We start from the raw sequence: 23633 nt of genomic DNA, 5'->3' as shown, positions 1-23633 counted from the left end.
ACATCTGAAGATTCTCAACTGGTTCCTGTGGGCCCAAAAGTTCCTCATCTACCCAGTGTAACAGGGTAAATTACTCAGTATACTGTACATCAGTGAGAGGTTGAAAAGGGTATCTTACCCTGGCTAAGATTGGATTAAACATTTCACCCAACAGGTACACCACCTCTCTGTTAATTAGCCGGCACCTGATATAGTAGCAGTGAGAGCTCAAAGAGAGAGAGAGAGAGACCCAGGCTGCATTGGATGGATGGAAACAGAAACAGGAGAGTGTTTGACTGCATGGCTAAAAACTATGTGATAAAGACTGTGATTGCTTATACATCTTGTTTTGTACTGGAAGCTGGAATAGCTGCTCCAGTAGGAAGTAGTAAGGCTCCTAAGTTGGAGTAGGCCATTTTATTTTTTGTTACTTTTCAAGCTGTTTTGTTTAAAAGGGAAAGCGTTCCCTATTAATGGAAAGAGACTTTTATGTTTACGCTCAATAAAGCTGCATTTACTGCCATTTCCTGACTAGAAACCAGTGACTTTCCTACACCAGTCAGTCATCAACCCCTCCAATGAACATCAAGGATGCATATTTGGACATGCCTCTTATTCCTGCACACCAGTGCTGCCTACATGTTGCTTTGGGTAACACTTCTAATTTCTTGCCATTCCATTTCGCCTGTCCACTGAACCTCTGGTTTTACGAGGGTGATGGCCCTTGTTTTTGCTCTGCTTTGGTCTCAAGGGATCCCAGTGGTGGGGTACTTGAATGCCTTTTTCCTCATAGAGCAGTCAGTGCAAGCCTTGTTGTACGATACAAAAACTGTAGAGCAAGTGTCAAAAAGTCAACACTGGAATCTTGTCATCGCTTGAGTCTTCCTTCCCCCAGAAAAGACCCAATCTCTTCAATCACTTGCTTGAACCTTGTGGCTTAGGAGTCGCCCAACCAATCGCTTATGTATTAATTTTCTTGGCCTCATGGTCACCCCTTTAAGGCAGTCCCATATGCTCAATTCCACTCCTGCCCATTGCGTTTCTGGCTGCATAGGTCAAACAGATTCAGTCCCTGGACCTCCCCATTTGTCTGCCCAGCAAGACAAGGCTTGTCCTAGAATGATGGAACTCCAGCCCAATGCTGGAATCAGCGTAGTCCTTACACCTGATGGTCTGGAAGGTGCTCATGACAGATGTCAACTGTCAGGCTAAGGGAGAGTCTTGGAAAATCAGTTCAAGGGACCTAGTCGTTGGATGAATCTTGACTCCAATCAGTATCCTGGAGCTCAGGGTAATTCAGTTGTCAATTCAAGGCTGGACCCCTCAGGCATTGCTAGAAAAACTTACACAGTCACCAATGTGTGGACTCTGAAGAATGGTCACTTCATCCGGAGATGTTTCTAGCCCTTTGTTGCGGGTCAAGGTCTGCATGCCTAGGGGCTTGATTTTATACACATGCGGCCATGGAGGTGATTGGAATACCTGAATCCAATGATTTAGAGGGGTGTTCCAATACTTTTGGCAAAATAGTGTATATTAGATCTTTAGAATCCTGGCCACATTTAGCACTGTAAGAATTATCTCAGAGCATGCACTAATTTTGGTGTACCGCACACGTACATTGTAAGCAGTGAAGAAGAACATGGAGTGTTGAGACAATGATATTGTAAGATTTGGTTTGGCTGTTTGGGGGCTTAGTTCTGCATCTCACTTTGCTCCTATTGGGAATATTTTGGTAAACATTAAAAAACACATGTGCAGAGACATCTGAAATGTGGGCCACTTGCTATATTAAAGGAGAACTATGAGGTGAGTGCTTTTCACTCACCTCATAGTTCTAGCCGACCTGTGACAATGAGACTGTCACAGGTCGGCTCAGTAGATCGGGAGGTGAGCGAACACATACCGGGTTCGCTCGCCTCTCGATCCTGTCACGGCTCTCTGCCGTGACAGGGGGAGGGGCTGGATTCCCCTCTCCCCGCTCCGATCTGCCAGCGCTGATTGGCGGAACGGACGGGGAGGGGGCAGGTACAGCTGGCTCTGCTTCTAGATAGGCAGAGCCAGCTGTCACTCACGCAGCTGGGTGGATCCCGTCATCTAAGTCGGGATCCGCTCTGGCTGCGGCGTCTCAGTATACCGCGGCTGTAACTCGCGGTATACTGAGCTTAGGGTAACGGGAGGACGCTAGTTTGTGTCCTCCCATTACCCTAAGGAGAACTATGGGAAAAAACACTGACCCCATAGTTCTCCTTTAACTTGTACCAGACTGTGAAGAAAAGCAATAATGAGATGTTGATTCTGACTGACCATGTACAGCATGTTGTAAAGCTTACTTGGTTATTGTTTGCTAAGAGTTGAGAAATTTCAACTACACCAGCCAACTTTTCAGTTTTCACACTTCCAATATCAGGGAAATGTATTGCCCTTCACCCCAAAAAGTTTTCAGGAATCAACATTTTCAAGGCAATATGCAATATTCCCTGTCTATTGTAATATGGGTAGGGATTAAACCATTTTGGAGAATTTCCCACCATCAGAGTTTAAAGATTTTTATCTCCTACTTGGTGAATAGACATTGTATCAGTCCTCGCGGCAGATACGCCCCTGCATTGTATATACTGTATAATTATTACTGCCAGAGTATCATTAGCAGGAGCTAATACTATGAATTTGACTGGTCTTTCCAAGCAGGGCTATAATGTTTAAGGGTATAAAATATAACAATTGAGCAAATGGGACCAGGTAGAGAGTCAATGTGGACGAGTATCTTCTTATCCTAGTTAATGTAAAGGCCACAGTATTTCACAAATAATTAATAAGGGTAATTGCAGCAAAGTATACAGATGATAAATAAAAAATTGGGCTACTAATGCTATGCTGAAAAGCCAGAAACATTATTACAATTCATTCCTGAGTAATCTATGAAATATAAACAGTTAAACAATGCACACACATCAACAGTGTTTTGATAAGCACACAAAATCACAAGCTCTATTTAGTATCTCATTGTGAGACAAAATTTCAATGTATCCTTGAATATTTCTGCTACAGTATAAAGTTTCAAAGGAATAAAAAGGAGTGACATTGAACTTTGTGGAAATTACATTGTATGGGTATGTGAAGCTGGTTCCCATAACAAAGGACCATTTTAATCATCCTGTACTTTGTGGTGCGTTAATGTGTGTAATGATTTGATAAAGAACATTTATTAATTCAGAAATTTTTGGGTCAGAAAGGGTTGCTGCCCACTTTGTATCAGAATAATTGAGAGTTGAGGCCTCATTGTAGAATTAATGGTGGAGGAAATAAGATATGCATTGACTGGAAAATGAAAATGATTCTCAATAAAGAACCCAAGTCCTTTTTTATATATCTCCTACATGCATTTACCACATAAAACATTTTGTGAATGGAAAATATTTATCTGCTTTTACCATAAATAGCACAAAAGACCTTTTTCGTTCCTTAACACTGTTGTTTTCAACGACAATCTCAGTCCTGTCCCTTCATCCGCTTCAGAAAAATATACCATTTACTGTGCTGTTTCTTTCTTGGCAGTCAGTGAATTGCAGTTGATTTACCTAGAGACCAGTTGCTTGACCCTCAATTAACCTCTCAACTACATTAATTTGAATGTATTATTTATATCATGGAAGATAATTATCACTACATTTTAGTTAACTAAAACGATCTTCTTATTTAGTCTTTCAATTCATATTTGGTTGGATATTAGAATAATTATTTTCCGTTTAGATTTTTCCCTATTTAATATAAATTTTCTGTTTACCACTTTCCCCTTCAGTCTTCATTTATGTTTAACACTTTCCTCGCTTGTCTTTAAATGTACTGTATAGTCTAAAGCAGGGCTCAAAATTTCAAGTCCTGAGCTACTAGCCAGGCCTTAAAAGTTACTCACCACCAGTTGCCCCACCTAACCCCTACCCTGCCCCGGACTTAACTCCGCCAGGTCAGTAATGTAACGCATAGCGCAGAGGTCAGTAATGTAACGCACAGCGCAAAGTTCAGTAATGTAACACACAGGGCAGAGGTCAGAGTGACGCACAGCGCAGAGGTCAGAGTGACGCACAGCGCAGAGGTCAGAGTGACGCACAGCGCAGAGGTCAGAGTGACGCACAGCGCAGAGGTTAGAGTGATGCACAGCGCAGAGGTCAGAGTGACGCACAGCGCAGAGGTCAGTGTGACACACAGTGTAAGGAAGAAAGAAAATGGACTTACAGTGCACTTAGCTGCTATTCAGGTGCCTCTTCTGTCTCCTGGTGGGGCAGCTGAGGTGGGCGGAGGAAGCTGCAGAAGACAGCGGATGTTATCGAGAAGCGCCGCCGGCGGGACCAGAGATGGGACACTACCACCACGGCGATCGTTCCCTTGCTACAGCAACCGCTGAGAAGAGAGAACAGCGGGGAGGGCTTGCGATGATCGCAAGTACGATCTGCCTGTCCAAGATGGGCAGATCGTATGAGATTTTAATTACCTTACAACCATCACACAGCGAAAGGTGTGCAATGGTTGTAAGATGTATGGCCAGCTTTATATTATATATAAAGAGGGAGTGAATTAAGCAAGACTCTGGCCAGGAAGAAGAAAAATCATTGTGCCCAGACCCTCTCCAGACCACACCCTATTTTAAAAAAGCTACACAGCAAGCTAGTACATTCTACACTGCCTCTGGGCTGGGCAACTAGGGAATGGGCTATTTTAGCAGAGGTGCTGTGTCCTGTTGAGTTGGTGGTGGGGATTGGAAATATTGATTCTGCATTACAAAGGTTTTTGATCCTCTAAACTGCATAAACCTTTAAGAAGATCTATGCTGTGCCACTCCAAACTGGGGTTGATTTGTCTTATATTTCATATAGGAGATATATGTCGTGTTCTCTTTTTCTCCACTTTCAGTCTGTATGGGCAGATTTAGGTTCCTGAGTTAGTGCCAGATGGAAGGTAGTTTTTCTCTTACCTATATTAAAGCATGTCCGTTGCTAAAATAAAGAGTTATGTTAATTTGCCCCTGCAACTCACACAATGAGGGGAATTTATCAAAACTGGAACAGACAAACTCAGGAGCCCATGGCAACCAATCCGCTTCTCTCTGCAGTTTGTTCAGTTAAGTTTTCAGTTTGAAAATGAAAGACAGAAGCTGATTGGTTGTCATGCACAGCTGCTCCAGATTTTGTCTGCTCCAGTTTTGATAAATTTCCCTCATTGAATGTTCACCTCTCCAGCTGCCTGATTTCTGCTGTAGTGGAGAGATACTGGTCCCTGAAGATCCTGCAGATTCTGACACTTACAGGTATGTCTATTTCCTGGTCCATCACTGCTTGCTATTGTTCTTCCCACTGGTCCCTATGTCATTAAAGAACACAGTTGTAACTTAGGGGCCAGCAGATCAAATTACTGAGCACAACGGAGGACCAGAAAACCAACACCTGTGGAGGGGCTGGACTCTACATGATTTTTCTGGTGCCAGTACCTTTTCACTACTGCAGGGTTTAGCAGCATGGGCAGCTGAAGAGGTGAGTAGTGATGAGCTCGGGCGTGTTCGCAAGCGCCTTGTGCCGAGCCCGCCAGGAAGCCGTCAGCGCGCAGCGCCAATCACAGGCACTGAGACATGTTCCCGGTCCGCAGCTGCAGAGATCGGAAAATGGCTCAGTGCCTGTGATTGGCCCTGCGCGCTGACAGCTTCCTGGCGGGCTCGGCACGAGGCGCTTGCGAACACGCCCAAGCTCATCACTAGAGGTGAGTATACAAAGAATGGGGGAAAATGAATATCTCATTTTATTTTAGGGTCACTTTAATTTCATGAAAGCTGAGTTGCTATGTTCCATCAGCTTCTGGCAAAACAAACACTAATAGACATTTTGGAATAAACTATACCAAAAATAATCCTTGTCAACATGTTACTACCGGCTGACTGGTCACAGTGGATAATAGACTATTTTTTTTCCAGCATTTTTAAGATATTTACTACCACTGCATACTAGTGAAGTGCTAACATTTCCTTACATTGCTACTTTTTATTATAAATAATATTCCTGTTTTTTGATTGTTTTCAGCTGCTGAAAGGCATTTCACGGAGGCAAAGGAGTATTCGTTTCAAGAGAGAAGCTGAATCAAAACCTTACATTGCAGCTCACTTTGATATTCTTCCAACGGAGTTTACCCTGGGTGATCAGAAACACTATGGCGGCTTTGAGAATAAGCCACTGCAAAATGGACAAGAATATGTGTTCTTTGTGCTAGCTGTCATAGAAAACACTGAAATGGTGAGTGATTCAATTAAGACTGAACTGTCTATTCTGATACAATATCATTTAGATCTCTAAAGAATATGTATGGGGTAATTTAGTAAAGGTTTACTTCAATTTCTTTTCCTTGATGCGAATGCAGTCTTGCTGGTCTAGTAAATCACCTTATAATAGTGATGATAAGATTTTATTAGCGTATTTTGTAAAATACTGGTCTAGTCAAAACTGATCAGTCAAGCAGACTTTAGAGAGAAACCCCACACCATATTATGGAAAATCTTGATGCCATCAGTCTGTTTGCACAATCTGCTTCTGATGGTAAGCCTGCATACATCCATTTAAATCTATACTGACTGTAACCAGAACCCACCTTGCAGAATGCTGCAAGACATGTGGTGCTCCTAGCTCACAGGGGCAGTGCCCAATGATGTCACCAGAAAATGGGCAGGGTGGGCTCTGGTTACTGTTAGTAAAGATTGAAATGGCAGTATCTCATGTAGAGCTTTTGTAAAAAAAAAAAATGACTTCAGAATTGGTAGAAGGTTTGTAAAAAAATGTACACAGCATTAATGCGATAACTTTGTGATAGGTTTACATACAAAAAGCTCCACTTTTTTTTAAGGTCACATGAGGTATATAATTGCCACACAAACCTGTAAATGAACGCATGTAAAATGACATGTGTATTTCCATCTGGAGACACCTATGAGTTCTAAGAGGGTTATTCACTTAGCTGCTGAGTGAATAACCAGATTCACTGCTGAGTGAATAACCGAGCCAAAGTGAAGTGCTCTGCATGTTTGGCTGAGCTGAAGTGCAAAAGGAGTTCGACTCCGATCCGACATTTGGATAGGGCCCGAACGGCAGTAAGTGAATAGCCGAATGCCGCCGAGCAGCATTTGGCTTGACTATTCTGCTCAGTACCTGCAGGGTAGCGAGCAGAATAGTAAAAAAAAATGTTAAAAAATTATTTAAAACATTTAAAAAATTAGGAAAATTTAAAAAAAAAAGTATTTTAAAGAAAAGAAAAAAAAACGATGCACGACAACCTGACAGTCCCGCTGCATAAATCTGACAGTTGCCGGCAAAATAAAAACAATTGAGCAGAGCTAGCAGTGACATCACCGCTAGCTCCGCACACTGTTTCCTATTGGCCGGGACCTGCTTGAGTCCTCTAGCACGTCCCGGGCAGTAAATAACGCCATGGCCGGCTCCACACAGCTGTTATTGTTTAATGACCGATTAGCGTCCCCAGGTCATTTGAGGTCGCTGATTTGTCATTACAACTGGGCGTAGCGAGCCGGGAGATCACTGCTGGCCCTGCCCAGCTGTCACCTACGGCCGACTTTTCTCCACGCCTCGGCTGTCACTTCGGCTCAGTCGAGCCGAAGCATATGCCTTCGGCTCGGCTGATGTATGGGCTATTGTGAATAACCTGTACAGCAACCTTTCAGTTCGACTGAACCGAAGGGCTCAGGCAGCTGAAGGGAGCCGAAGGATCAGCCGATGGATCCTTTGGCTCAATAGTGAGTAACCCTCTAAATATTGGCAACTCACTTTATTCCTTAATATCAGAACTGATCCTAAGGTCAAATTGTTGAGATCCCTTGCAATAGGCATTTTTGTGTTGGTATGTCTTTAAATTCTCAGACGTGAACTTAATTGAACTCTAAAAGTGCCCATACACCTTACAACCATCGCAAGACTTTTGTCTTGCGATTGTTGTAAGCTAATTAAAAGCTTGTACGATCTGCCCATCTTGGACAGGCAGATCGCACTTGCGATCTTCGAAATGCCGCCCCCCTGAGAGGGGGGCTTCCGATGACTGCAATGCTGACTGCAATGCTTGGTAGCATGTCTACCAAGCATGCTACCAACCCGCCGACAATCGTACGACTCTCGGCGGGTTTTCAAACGTTAGACAAAAGACGTGCGATCGTACAGTAGAAACGGTTGCACGCCTTCCATACACCTTGTGATTATCGTACTATCGCAGGATTTCCCGCCATTATCATACAATAATGGGAAATCCCGCGATCGTATGATAAATCCCGCGATCGTATGGCGGGAAATCCCGCGATTGCATGATAATCGCAAGGTGTATGGAAGGTGTGCGACCGTTTCTACTGTACGGTCACACGTCTTTAAGGTGCCCATACACCTTGCGATTATCGTACAATAATGGCAGGAAACCCAGCTATCGTGCAAGGTGTATGGAAGGCGTGCGACCGTTTCTACTGTACCGACGCACGTCTTTTGTCTAACGAGCATGTTTGAAAACATGGGGGGTTTGCGCAAGCGCACACTGCCTGTTCAGCATTGCAGTCATCGGAAGCCCGCCCCTCAGTGGGGCGGGCTTTCGATGATCGCAAGTACGATCTGCCTGTCCAAGATGGGCAGATCGTACAAGCTTTTAATTAGCTTGCAACCATCGCAAGACAAGAGTCTTGCGATGGTTGTAAGGTGTATGGGCACCTTAAGATTAGTAGAACTCTTAGATTAATTAGATGGTGGTGATGATGAAGGCAGGTCTTACCACTTAGCAGTCCATTTGGTAAAATATGCTGACAAGAAAAATATCGCTCTTCAAAGCAGAGTCAGGTAAGAATTTGCAGTAAAGTTTGCTAATGTTTTCAGTGTTTACTTTGAGAATGATTTTTTTCTCCTCAATAACATTTAGGTTTTATTGTGATTACAGGATAGCAGCAAGCTTTTTCATCAGTTGGTCCATAACCTTCATCAAAAATAACAATAATGTTTCTTGTATTAAAATTATAAAAGTAGTACAATTTGCACATTTTTTTGCAATAGCACCACACTGGAATGCACGGCATTGTGGTACCGCACGTTTGGTGCGGGCAATTGCACTGTGGTCAGCAGGCGCGTTTTGGAGTGCCATTGAAATAAATGGCACCGCAACGCACCTCGCGCACCAGAATTTGTCGTGCCTTTTCTCCCACCTTTTTTTAGGTTTTTTTTTATAATTGGGGGAAGTCTGCTTTATTTAATTTTTACATTAAATTTGCTATTTTTCAAATATTTTTTAATTATTAATTTTTTTACTTTACTGTTAGGATCTAAACAGACCCCTGATATTTCACTTTTGCAATGAAACAAAGAGATTGAGCACACATAGTCCTCAATCTCTTTTTCTGTAGCTCCAGCACTCAATGAGCAGGAGGCAGTCAGTAAAGATGCTTCCTGTTCATTCATAAATCGAGGAGATTACTATGTCCACAATCAGGAATGAACAGAAAGTGATGTAGAGCACTTCCTGTTCATTCATAATTGGGGACATAGTTAACCCCTCCATGACTGAGCTTGTTTTTAGTTTCTGTTCGTTAATTATTGACACATTTTTAACATTGTTGCTGTGTGATTCCACAGCAGTAATATACTTTCTTACCAAGTGCACCCACACATATAAATATATAGCCCTATCTATCCTCTAATAAACAATATATAATATCACATATGTGTGCCTAATGCCTCACTTAGGATAAATAAAAAATATAACAAAATGAGGAAATGATACAAAGAAAACATGTTTTCCCTAGTTTTGATTTTTATTATTTTTTAGAAAAATAGCACAGCTAAAAATATGCATTAAAATTAATTCATTTATGTGTCCTCTATTTGGAAACATCTCACATTCCTAGGATTTTAGACAATTTTCTGTACTTCTCAGCCTAAAACTACAAGCTAACATTTTATTAAATTTTTCTCCAAAAGCTAATAGTGGTCATCTGGCATACAATGTCACTATCACTAAGTGTCACACTTAGTGACAACGACATACTTTGAACTTTGCTGTAACGAGGGGGTTAAATAAAAAAACAAATCTGTAGCTTTTTAAACATTTGTTTACAATTTCCACTATTTTTTACACCTTTTTTTTACACTTTTATTTATTTTTAATTATATCAAACAGTGATTGTGAATGAATCTCACTATGGCTGCTTATTAATTTAATTAATTTTTTGGTTATTATTAGGCTGTTCCAAACTTAGAAACAGCCAATAATAACTTTAGTGACACTGATGCTTACAGCATGTCAGGATTAGTGTGACTAAAGGCTTCTGATCGTTCCCAGAACAATCGGAAGCCTGTAACGTTTTTTCATAATAGAAACATGTAGCTAAATGTTTCTATTCTGAAACATTTAGGAAAAAGCTGGTATACATCGGGATTTGCTAATCCTGATCTATACCAGCTGTCAAACAGTGACAGCAAGTGGGGTAAATACTGCACTGCTATCACTGTCAGACACCTGATCCATTTCAGGGATCGGGTGTCTGTTAAAGCTTAACTCTTTCATTAGTGGATACCTCAATACTCATTAATGATTCTTAGCGGTTATCGGCATTCCACAGCCCAAATGGCTGATCAGGTACAGCGTACAGTGTATGTCTCCCAGCATGAAGTGATTAATACTTTGTCCTCAGTTATTTACAAACATCATAGTGACAGTATATCACAGGGAACGATCAGCAAATATTTCACATATTTGCTGATCGCCCTGCAGCTCTCCTCACCGCCCACTCCTGACTTGGCCCTATCACTGGCCCTGCCCTGTCTCATCCCCGCTGGGCGCCGGCAGGTGGATCGGCTCTGTGTTCCCTCCGATCCCAGCTGCCTCTGCCGATACAGGTGGGGGACAGCAGCAGGGATCGGAGGAGATACAGATGGCAGCATGCAGCATAGGAGCATGCTGCAAAATGCCCTACGCCCAAAGAAGTACAGGAGCTTCTTTGGGGCGTATTTGCCGCGCGTATCCATTAGGATACAGCCAGGTAGCCCTCGGAAACGCGCATTTGTCACGCGTTTTTTTAACGCGGATCGCAGTAAAAACGCGCGACAATTGCGCATATTTGATACGCCTAGGTGTGAACTCAGCCTTACTGCCTCACAGAACTCTGCCTCGCATTGCTAAATGCCTAAGCCTGTCTGGCAATGCACTCCCCTGATCTGGCATTATTTGAAAGTAGAAGCAGCTGTAAACACTGATGTATTGTTAATAAATAATGGGAGTTGAACTTGCTTGAGATTGTCTTGGCAGGAGCCTGGGGTTCATCTTTACCTTGTTGATATATAAGTACAATCACAATACTACAATACTATTTGACATTTAGGAGTTCTAGAAAACTGGTTAGTTGACATTAGGTCACAGGCTAAGTGAAAACCTTGGTTATCCACTAGTCACTAGGGGCAAAAAGAATTGTACTATAACTGGTAGACATGTGCGATTCGTTTCGTTCCGAATCGAAATTCGGACGAATTTTCGGAAATTCGGACATTCGGATGTATCCGAATTCCGAATTACAGACATAACGAATGCAAACGAATCCGATTTTCCATTTCCGAAATTCGGTAGCGTTCGTACGAACGTTCGTTTCGTTTTCTGTTCTTATTCGTTTCTTATTCGTTTCTTATCCGTTTCGTTCGTTGGAGCAAAGTGACATTAGAGAAGGAGAAAAATATTTTTTCCCCCTCAAATGTCACTTTTGCTGCAAACGAACGAAACGAATAAGAAACGAATAAGAACAAAAAACGAAACGAACGTTCGTACTAACGCTACCGAATTTCGTCCGAATCCGAATTCCGAATCCGAATTGACTTTCACACCCGAATCCTGAAAAACGAAATAACACAAATCCGAATTTAAAACGAAACGAAACGAATTTTTTGGCAGTGCACATGTCTAATAACTGGCAATCTTTTTATAGTTGCAATGTTTATTTAAAGTACCGGGAGAGACAATATGTTTCAAGGATTTGTGTTTCCTTCAATAGGGAAAACAATAAATATGTTTGTTATTGATTATTAGACTGTAAACATATAATTCCATAAACATTAAAAAAATCATTAATATATTCATGAAAAAATATGCTTACACCGATGGGGATCAGGCAAGAAAAAATGCTTTACTTCAGTCCCCTAGGCATAAATGAACACATAGCCCTTGCAGGATGGAAGCCCCACTGCGAGGGTAGTTTATTTGGTTTGTACAGAAATAGGCTTTAAAGCTGAACTACAGGCATAAATTATGATGCATACTTAGATTGGTCCAGCATGGCCAAATGTAAGTATACTTATGCCATACCTGATCAGCCTACGGGGATCGTGTAAAGCTCTGTAGAAGCTAGAGCTATTACAGTGCTGACAATTATCTTCTTGGTCCCATATGGCGCTGTGCTAGGCAGCATCCCCTCTACTCTAAAAACACAGGGGGCCGCTCATTCTGCACAGCGGCCATTCAGTATTTTTATCAATGTATTTTTATTAATGTTTAGTGTTCTCTGATTGCACAAGGAGCATACAGGACCAAGAAGATCTTTGTCAGCACTGTAGTAGCTCTGGCTACTGCTTTACAGAAAATCCAGTGGCCAACTTACATTACATTCTTACATTGGGCCGAGCTGGACCAATGTATATATACATAATACTTTATACTTTTAGTTCAGCTTTAAATTTGATATGTAAAAAAAAATTTAAATCCTCGCTTTATAAATTATAACCTGCCGTGTGTTACTTCTAATTACTTTAGATATGACTTGTATTAACCTTTCATTTTTCCACTTGTAATACCTAAGACTATAATTAGCAGTGGATTGAATAATATCTGAATGGTGTGTGACTCTTGCAAGTGCGAAGAGTGGTACCAATTTCCTCATTTCCTGTTCAGAGATGCTCTGCAATTGATAGACCTTCCTCTAGGAGATTATTACAGAAAGTACTGAGGCATGAACTTTGCAGCAGTTATATATTTTAAAATGCCTGTGGAAAATGAAAGGTTCCTGCTTTGTCTGGGGATTGCATGAATAAATAGCTTTTACGGGCGAACATCATTCGAGCCACATGATAACAGACATGAACGGAAAGTTATATTCTGCCAATTTATAGCTAATATGTAAGCAAATTACAGCTTTCTTGAAAAAGATTCAACATAGATTGCACTCTAATTTGTTTGAGCACAACAAGCATTTTTGATTTTTCTTTTCAAACACGGGAGCAGAACCACATTTTACAGACATACCTATACAAATTTAAAAATATATGGATAGAGAGCATGAATCGAATCCTGCAGGTGCAATAACATAAATAATGGTATTCATTTCTCTAGGATAAGTTATTCATTACTATTTGGAAGAAAATCCATAGATTTGTGGAGTGAAAGCCATATAATCGTATGCTGCTAATTAAAAAACCTGTTTACTGGCTATTCTCAGGAATTTGATGCACTGAGAAGGGGGTGAGTGCTCAATGAATGTAGTAGGTGAGCATACCCTCCATAGTCTATAGCAGTGGTGGCAAACCTTGGCACTCCAGCTGTGCCAAAACTACAAATCCCAACATGCATCTGCCTCTGAGAGTTATGTCTGTGGCTGTCAGAGCCTTGCAATGCCTCATAGGACTTGTAGTTCCAAAACAGCTGGAGTGCCAAGGTTCGCCACCACTGGTCTATAGTATAGTGAATTGCGAGGCTAAAACAACAGGTAATTAAATGCCTTTGCTGCTAAAAGATTTAACTACTTGTGGTGCTGCAAATTAGTTGATTCCAACAAGCTGCAAAGTCTTTCAGCAGCAAAATATTTAATTAACATTGTAGCCCAATGGTTAATCCTAACAGTAAAATAATTAGAGTGTTAAATGGAAAATGTAATGGTTTCAGGAACATTTTATTTCTTCTTTTTATGAAACTGTGTGTTGCCTTTGAAGGCCAAAGCAACGTATTCACTTTAAGATTGATTGCGCAGCAGCTTATCCTTCCTTTCCCTTCACTTACCTATTGCTGTAAGAGAGAAGAAGCCCTGTGTAGTTCCAAGTCAAACCTAGTTGTTGCTTACACAAAGATAATGACTCTCTCCTTGCCCCGTGTGATGGCACTGTGCCTAAGTGTCTAATCCCTAAGCACCAGTGCTAACATTGTGAGGAAAGGTAGTGAGTTCCATGCTCCCCTTTACTCAGATTTGCCCAAAAGGGAAAGTGAGTATAAGATGATGCGGGGGCTGCCATTGAAGTTACCTGTTTCTTGTATGGGCAAATCACAGGTTCACTTTAAGTTTACAAATTCATGTTTAAAATTTTTTACACATAAACATGTAGTACTAGTTGCACCCATGACACTAGTTGGGCAGTGTATTTAGGATTTTCAAACACAGAGCATAGCAGTAGCTTTTTGCTTTCAGACTATCTTTCTCTAATTGAAACTTTCGATGGAGCTCAACAGAGCAGGACGTGGTAGAGGAAAATCTCTACCTGCACTATTCACAGACATGTATACTCATTATAATGTCAGTCAGAGGTTAAATTGGAAAATATTGCAGTTTTATTTGCCTAGAATTTATTGAGTATTATCATGGTATATAAGCTGACACATACTAAAATTCCAGTACTGATCCAAAACTCCATATTTTCAGACAATGTATGCCACAAGCCCCTATTCAGATCCAGTTGTCTCGATGGAACTCGATCCACAACCAATCACAGATGAAGAAGAGGGATTAATATGGGTAGTTGGGCCAGTTCTTGCAGTGGTTTTCATCATCTGTATTGTTATAGCAATTCTTCTTTATAAGAGGTAAGTTTAACTGGTGTTTGTGTTATTATTTGCAATAAGTTGGACTCACAGATTATTGTATTTAGAGTACCACAGTCACATACAGTGTTTTGGGCTAGTATATGACCCATCTTTGAAAATAAGAATCCTTGTATACAGTATATATTTTGTAACTGCACCTACCTAGTTGCATATTAAACAATCACAGTTCAAGCAACCACTGGTGTTGCTTGAACTAGCTGCAAATGGGCTGTTCACTTTGCAAGGGAATTTTCACTTTACGGAGCAATTTTCCCTTAGCCTATTGAATGAGGTGAAGCTCTACTGACTTTCATCTTTAAATAATGTGCACGCAAAAATACTTTTTTTTTTTTTACTTTTTCTTGCGCATAATTGGATGTTCTTTGCTTAATTAATTTCTACCACAATGACTAAGATAAGGGAAAATTCCCTTTGAAAGTGAAAATTCCCTTGTAAAGCGAACAGCCTATTTGCCTTTAATAGATCAACCCCACTGGTTCTCTGATACTTCTATCTCTGCTGCAGCTGAGGCCATGCGCTCTACGAAGCGATATTAGTTGGCTGCCTCTTTCTAAAGTAGTCCACACCAATGAAAGTGTTAGAACTTGACATTTGTAGATTGTTTTTCCAGCAGCAAAGTGGACTGGTGAACTTAAAGTTGAATTGTTACTACATTAAACCCTTGGTTAATAATGATGGTTAATAATAACATAGACATGTCAAGTGTAAAATGCTGTGATTTTGAAATACTTACACTTGCAGAGCATTCACTTCCTGCTCTGAAAGGGAAAAATTACTTCAGTTTGCCAAAGCAATGCACACTGGGATTGCCTTGTCATCAGCAGAGCATTGCTGGGAAATCTCATCTGTAATCTCATGAGATCTCAGGGAAAGGCATTTTCCTCCCTTGAGATGATGTGCATGGTCACATGTGCTAGTCACATGTCTAGTCACATGTGCCAGAAATACAGGAAGGAATAGGAGAGCTAGTAATCTGCCCTTAGTAAACATGGCCACTGTCAGAAGACTGGGGAAGAAAAGAGAAATAAGTTATGCAAAGAATGGAAAGCCGGCAATTATCTAGAAGTATGTGTGTGTAGATTGTCATTGCTAAACATTTCTAAAGGTGTGTTTGTTGTCATTTTAAAGAAAAGGGTAAAGGTCCACTTTAAGTAAAAAAAATCTGTAAAAGCACCTTATTATGGGATATTCGGTTTTATTGTGATTTGCTTATATTTGTGTTTGATTGCTTGTGTATAATAGTTATAAGCAGTTGTAGTGATCTCTGTGTGTTAGGTAACTAGTACAGAATACATAACACGAAAATATGTTACATGGTATGGAATACTGAAAGAATAAAGGACTTTGGTGCTTTACTTGTCATCTAACATTTTACCTTTTTCTTTTGTGCTTCTTTAAAATGGAGCAGTAAACCAGACAGGTGAGAGATGTCACATAGTAATATATACTGACGAATACATCATTTTTTTTTATGAAGCAACTAATGTGAAATTGATTGTTGAGTGAGAATTGAGTGTTTTATATTTCTATATCATTGTAGTTCTATACATTTAGTTGTTGTTATCAGATGCTTTTGGATCTATGCTCCAGGGAGGTTTGTAGGGCTAAGTACCATAACTGACCCACAGCACAAACAACCTACTGACAGAGCTATAGAAGACAAATCTTGGTGCATGCTTCTCTACTACACTGCCTATGTGTGAATGGGTTGGAACACAGGCATTGTACAGGGAAACATTAGGAATCTGCAGTATAACATGTGCATAACTTCACTGTGCACACTGAATGCATATGTGCACTATTATACCCATTACTTACACGCTCATGATACTGTTTAAGATTCCTAGCTCATAGCCTATATAAGGTCGCAAGACATGTTACATGCATCTCTGGAACAATGAATAAATACCATATGAAGGTTCTTCAGAATGCTGTAACTATAAGTGTATCCCTGAGTGCCACACTCTTTTGGCTGATGTAAATGAGATGTTTTAAATATCTGCATAATATGCATCTAAGCGTACAACAAGTTTACAACATTTTACTATTTGTAATGTTAAAAACATGTTGTTAGAGAGGATCTTGCTGTGTGACGAGTATAAAGTTAAACCACATATTCTGTGGTTGAAAAATAAACAAAAAGAAGCCTTTGTTATGTTAAAAATACGCTATAGCAAAATTACCAGGCCATTATTCAGTATTCCTATTCAAATTTTGCTTTGTTATTCGAAGTGAAGACCTTGCCAGCAAGTCACAGAATTTTATTAATTTTTTCCTTCTTGAGCTCACTTGCAACACTTGTCTTGCAGGGACTTACTTTCTGTAATCAGTATTCTGTTTGCTGATATCGTCACCTACAAATAATTAAATGTCTCCAATACCTCTGTATAGGAAATAAACTCCTCTTCTTTGTTATGCTAAAAGTGCACAGAAATGCTCTCCGAAAATGGCACTGGCATGAGATTTTATTAAGATAGGAAACTGATGAGTTCTTTTGTCACACATTAAACAACTCAGCCATGGCTTGAGCTCATTGTAACTCGCTTCATCCAAAAGGTGGTAGATGATTTGAAGCGTGCAAAGTCAGGCGATCTTTTGCAGGGGGAATCAGTCAGTGTTGTCCAGAAAACAATTAGCCATATGTTTACAAAAAGCAATGGTCTTGGCTCCTTAACACAATCTAGAAACCTCAGCAAATTGACAACATATAAATGAGCTAATATGCTCTTGTAGGCCTCCATCTGTCTCTGTGTCAGTGGTCGCTTAACAAAAATTAACACTCTTCCCACTGGCATCTACTATACATTCAAAGGAAATTGAGGCAGAATTCCACTGAAATCTCAGATTAACCACTGTAGAAAAAGAATAATATTAAGAAAAATGTGGTCTAGGTATCCAGCAAATTTTAATATTAATACATATTATATACTTTCATATATTAATAACGTTTAAGAGTGTTGTTTTTTAAGTTCATACAAGTAAATTGTATAATACCCTGCTTCCCCAAAAATAAGACCTACCCCGAAAGTAAGACCTAGCACTATTTTTCAAGATTCCTGTAATATAAGACCTACCCCGAAAATAAGACATAGTTTGGTGGTTGCATGTGAGGGGGGAACTTGCAGGAGAAATGGTATCAGCCTGCAGGAACATACTGTATTAAGGGGATGACAGGGGACTCCCCCCAGAAAGCGCAGTGACAGGCATTCCAGTACCATACTTCACCAACTGCTGTCCCCCTGAAGGTACTGCTTAATGTAATGTGTACTGGTAAATGGTACTGTACTTTACCACACTGTCCACTGTCTGATGTCCCCACTGCTGCACCGCTGGTATCACTGTCCCTGGTGGCAAAGGAAGCCGGCGCTGTAGAAAGCAAGGCTGCGGCGGCAGATCGAGCATTAGCTGATACGTCCTCTATAGCGCCGGTTACTGTGACGGGCGGAGTGATACCAGATAACTTTGGATTGTTGTACATTTTGTTGCACATAAAAAAAAAAAAAAAAATCCCCTGAAAAAAAGCCTTAGGGGGGTTTTTGGGGGCAAAACAAATAAAAGACAGTGTCTTATTTTCGGGGAAACACGGTAGCAGCACATTTAAACAAATTGATTTAAATTAAACGAATTGTTTTAGAGAGTTTTGAAGGTTGCAGAGTGCCATAATTACCTAAATAACCGTTTTGAATTGTTTCTTTGTTTATGGATATCATTTGTTTTAATAAATAACATTTGGTTATTTACCTTTTATAATTATTTTAAGAGTTTTAGAAAATGTGATCAAGATTAATATGTAGGTTTACTGGCGTTTTATACTTTTGTTTCACATATATGAGGATGTACCTTTACCATAATAAATAATGCCGTAATCGTGCAAGATACAGTGGCGGAATATCTTACACTTTTCATTTTCTGACACAGGAAAAGGACAGAGTCCGACTCGAGAAAGAGCAGTTTGCCTAACAATAAGGAGATCCCATCTCATCACCCCACTGATCCTGTTGAACTCAGACGCCTTAATTTCCAGACGCCAGGTGAGTAGTATGATTTTCTCACTCATTACTTTATCTCAGTGAAAGTATCTCAAGCCTTTTTTTTTTTTATCTGGTTGGTTAAGTTTACTTTAAATTGCATAACAAGGACTCTAAAATAAGTGTAAAATGTGGAGTATTTTTGTCTTTTACATTCCTAAGAAACATTTATTAAGAGACATACTGTACTATTTTTGAATTTGTTTGTTTGGCTTTTTTGAGGTACAAAACAGCAGGAACACATTAAAACCAATTAGAAGTTTAAGGATGTATGCTAAATGCCTGTTGTGGCAACAATCCTGATTTTAATAGGATTATCCTATTCTGGAGCCTTGAAACTGGTGTCATAACTGACTGTAATCCATCCAGATAAAACAAGCGTGGTGATTTTGGATGGAGTGGAAAATGGTGTGTGTGTGTATATATAGATCTATATATAGATCTATATATATAATTATGATTATTAATACATATCTTTTTTGATTGCTTCGGTTGTATTCTTACTCAGTTGGGTTCAGGTGGTGTTTTTTAGTGCTTTTTCATACTGTTCTAGCAACCCTCTTGCTTCTGTCTGGAAGGTGTCACCTGACCTAGCAGGGATTATCAGAATTGTTTCCCAGTACATGTAAATTGTGAGTGTTCCCTACTGTGGTAGTGTATGGATAGCATCTCAATTTTGATACAGGCTTGAAAAAAATATATTGCAATGAAATGACACAGAAAACATGATTTGGATTATATGAAAATGGTGCCATGCTTTCTGTTTAACTATGACATGGTAGAGCAATTGGTTTCACTTATTTAGCTCATATACTAGGAATATTTCTTATAATATAGTTGAAGAATTAACACATTCTTAAATCATATGCCAGCACCTTTGCCTTTCCAAGTACTGTTAAACTGCAGTGGCTTTAAGGGTTACACTGCTGTTTCATACCCTCCAAAGTCTACAGTTATTAAACATCATAAATCTATGTTAAAGCCCATTTAAAACCACAAAAAGAAAGCTTTTACCTAATCAATGAGACTTCAAGGTGATTGCCTAAACATATTAGTTGTCCTCCAGCCATGAAACCATGTATACATTTATATATAAAAATAACAGCTTTCAGTGTTTATTAATTAGGTAAGAATGGCTAATTAAGCTGCATCAATATTTAAATAGATGAGATGGTTTGGCTTTTCAGTTAGCAGTCTTTACTGACTCAGCAGGTTATTAAACTACATAGAATGACCTGACACAAAGGGCATTATGCCTATTAGCTCTGAAAATATATATAATTTAGGGAATTATGGTAAGCACATTATTCAGTGTTGATTTTGGAGGTTGTGCAAAAAAATTATATCAAGCTAGCTGAACATATTGGCATAGTTGTTCCTACATGACTGTCAACTAGTTGTAGTATTAGAATGGGCCTACAAAATTATGTTTTATTTATTAAGGCATTGGAACAATATATTTTCTACCCAAAAAGTTAAATACTCAAAACAAAAAAACACATGTGGGAGCTGGTTCACCTGCCAAATTGTATTCTCTTTTATCCAGTCCTAAGATTTACACAGCACTGCCACATAGAATAGCCCTATCAGGCAGGGCTTGTTGCGCTTATCTCTGTCACACTATTCTCTCCTCCTATAAGTATATCCGTTGTTAGAACATGAGCAATGCAGCACAACTGGCTGGCTCCTTGTGTGACTTCTCCCTGTCCCAGTCCAAAGTTTGCTGTACAGGGGATAGTAAGAGACTGGGACCAGATCAAATCAAATTCAAGTACCTACTTTAAGCTGCTGAAATGTATTCATCTTTTTTAATATATAAATAAAACACATTTCTAACATTATGCTCTCAGGTACAGTTTATGGTCAATCTAAAAGTGACTATCGCATAACATACCCACTTACTACAATGATTGAAGTGGGTCTCATATGCCAACTTGTACAGTATGTCTCTTTGTAATATGTAAAATTTGATCTAAAAAAGCCAAATCCTTTGTTCATCCGGTAGCGCCATGATTTGTATAAATAAATAACTACTATTATTGTTGTGTAACACATCACTGAATGTGCATGATCTTGTGTCTGAAATTTGAGTATGTGCATAACAGTTTGATTCTACTATTGTTACTAATTTGTTTCCCGTCTTCGACTGGCTTTTACTCTTTACAGCTTTGAACAGTAATTCTGTCCCCTACGCTTTCCTGATTGGCTCTGTGTCTTCCCTCTCTAGTCAAATTACCACTCAATCCTTATAAGATAATAACTCTCTCCCACGATTCGCCCAACAAGGTCTAAACATCTTTGTCTCTTCTTTTTTTTTTCCACTGTACAAGTATTATTATATCCCTCGCATCAATCAACCATCAGTTTTGGAAAGCCTTCTATTGCCGTATGTTGACTATCCACTACCCATATTTGTCGATAGGGGTGCTTGATCTGGATCAGCATGATGAATTCTTAATTCCCATTCGGCTGTAGAACCCAATTTTTATCCCAATTAAATGCATTTCTAGTAGCAGGCTCACAGCTTCATACATTTATAAAGAATACGGCCTTTCCATTTATGAGTTTCTGATTCTTAAAAATCAGGTTTAAATAGTCATGTGTAAAACAATACTTCATTAGAGTAAATTTGTATGTATCATATTGGATTTTTTAGCATGAAATCCACTTTAAGCCCCCTAAATTGATCAGTGTTTCCTTTTCATTATTAACAAATTATTGGGGTGTGCTACTTCAGATCCACTAGCCAGCAGTGCCTCCATTATGAGCTGTGGTTGGGTCATGGTATGTCATGGATGTGCTTCCATTAGGCCTCCAGCTGTTGTTCAACCAAAAATTACTAATGCTTGGTCAGTTCATGCTTGCCTGATCATCATGTTAAACAAGTACTGATAGAGTTGTGCAAGCTCTGCCTTTTGCAAGTGAACATTTCTGCAGCTGGCAGGTGACTATAGTTCCCCCCATACTCAGTGTTTCACTGTCCCATTAAGACAAAGATGTTTACACCTTAGGTAGGTTGTAGACATTTTACAGGGGTTGGGCTTTGGGCTTTGAAACCTATAAGAATAATTACCTTTTTTTCTGTTTCTGTAGCCCTCACTCTACAATCTGCTAATAGTGAAAACATTTTTGAGGCTTTTAATTATCAGTCTATTTCCCTCTAATAATTATTATCTCACAACTATTGTGCATGCCACATTATGAGTGTTTTGCATGTTGATGTCCAGCATAATATTTCTGGCTTAATATGAAGTTCTATATTCACAACAGAAAATCATTTGTCTTTCCACTAACACTAACACTGTTAATTGAATTCAATATCACCATTTTGCCTTACAAATGTCTACAAAACTGAAGTATTCATTATATCAAAACAACATAGGTTCCCCACTGAATTTCTTCATGACATTGTCCAGTTTTTTATTTATGCCCCCATTTGCTTTTCAGGTTCAGGTGTCGCCGGTTACACTGGTAACCTCCATTCTTCAAGTTAGTTTCATTCATTATGCATTAGTCATGTTAATTCTCCCTTTTCTTCTCTTTTAGGAGGCTTTCATGTTATCTCTGTTTAGTTCCCTACTTTTTCACCTCTTAATCTAAGTTTCCATTTCATTTGGTGCAGAACAAAGGGTTTGAAAACAGTGTAAAATAAATGCCTCCACCTGTGGTTTATTTGTACCACATTCCTTTACTTAGCTAATGTCGTGAATCACTGCAAAATATTGTCCTTCAGGCTAGGCGACTTGGCTTTGGGAACACGCTTGGAGACTACTGGAGATGAACGAATTTCATAAAATAGCCTATTCTTTTAGATGTTTGGATTCCATCAATCAGTTTTTGTATTAAAACAAAGGGAGGCCTTCTTGCTTAAAGATAGTGTCCCAAAACTTCCAGCTTATAGACTGTCATCCCCTTAGCTATGCTGATTCCATCCCACTCATATGCTCTTTAGCATTTGGCAGATACTTAAAAAATAAGAGGGGCAAAGAAATTTAAGGTGTAGGCTACAAAAAATTAGAAGAAAGAAATGTTGAATTAGTCCTAGTAAAGGATAACAGAACTAGAATTAATTAGGAATGACTTATTTTTGAACAAAAAAATGAAATTAACTTTTTTTTCTTTAAGGTTTGCTTGAGCAACCCTTTTGTTAGACAGATTGCTTTTTGCAATGTGTGATTTTGTACATCACATTTATGCGTGTTTTTGCAGCAAAGAAAATTTATGAACCATATTGAACTTCCTTTGTCTCCTGTAAAATGCATATCTTGGTTTTTTTGGGGGTGCCATTAACAATGAATGGCACTTCAAGCATGACACATGGTTTTTGTGCTTTTCGCAAAAAGGCTCAAATTTGAATGATTTTGCTCACCTGCTGCACTAGTGTGAATCGGACCCTGGCTGCTTCTGAGAGCCACTGCTAACTAATATTTATCAATTTTTATTTAAATTTTTTTTTACATTGTTACAAGTACTCAAATCTATATATCCATTGTCTGCTGATTATTTTTGAAATTGCTGCTATAGCAGCTACAGAGATGTCAAACTGACAGCAGATCATTATAGTTACACATCTGGGCAGCTGGAAAGGGCTCTAGGATGTACAAGACATTTCTAGGTTCTTAACTGGTTCATGAAAAAAATCTTTCCTCTCTTCATTCACTCCTTTGTTAATAATAATCCAGAAAAGCTAATCTAGCATCATTGCAAAGTCTCTCTGTGGTTATAGTTTGTTTCCTTACTTTAAGGGCTTACAGCTTGATGGAT

General features: G+C 39.4%; 1 protein-coding gene across 18 annotated transcripts in view; it reads left to right on the top strand.

Moving 5' to 3' along the window:
• The window catches only part of PTPRD (protein tyrosine phosphatase, receptor type D), a 361390-nt gene that overhangs the window by 266155 nt on the left and 71602 nt on the right, over positions 1 to 23633 (top strand). For 7 of the 18 annotated variants that reach the window (XM_018557524.1, XM_018557525.1, XM_018557535.1 and 4 more), the window contains 5 exons: positions 6048 to 6257; positions 14660 to 14820; positions 16247 to 16261; positions 18760 to 18872; positions 22317 to 22358. In XM_018557524.1, the coding sequence (XP_018413026.1) occupies positions 6048 to 6257; positions 14660 to 14820; positions 16247 to 16261; positions 18760 to 18872; positions 22317 to 22358 (541 nt within the window). The remainder of the gene's footprint in view (positions 1 to 6047; positions 6258 to 14659; positions 14821 to 16246; positions 16262 to 18759; positions 18873 to 22316; positions 22359 to 23633) is intronic. The other 11 variants (XM_018557538.1, XM_018557537.1, XM_018557530.1 and 8 more) reach the window with 5 other exon arrangements.

This window comes from Nanorana parkeri, unplaced genomic scaffold (assembly GCF_000935625.1).
Source record: "Nanorana parkeri isolate BGI_ZX_2015 unplaced genomic scaffold, ASM93562v1 scaffold288, whole genome shotgun sequence".
Lineage (NCBI taxonomy): Eukaryota > Metazoa > Chordata > Amphibia > Anura > Dicroglossidae > Nanorana > Nanorana parkeri.
The sequence above is the reverse complement of the archived record's forward strand: the minus strand, read 5'-3'. Positions and strand labels throughout refer to the sequence as shown.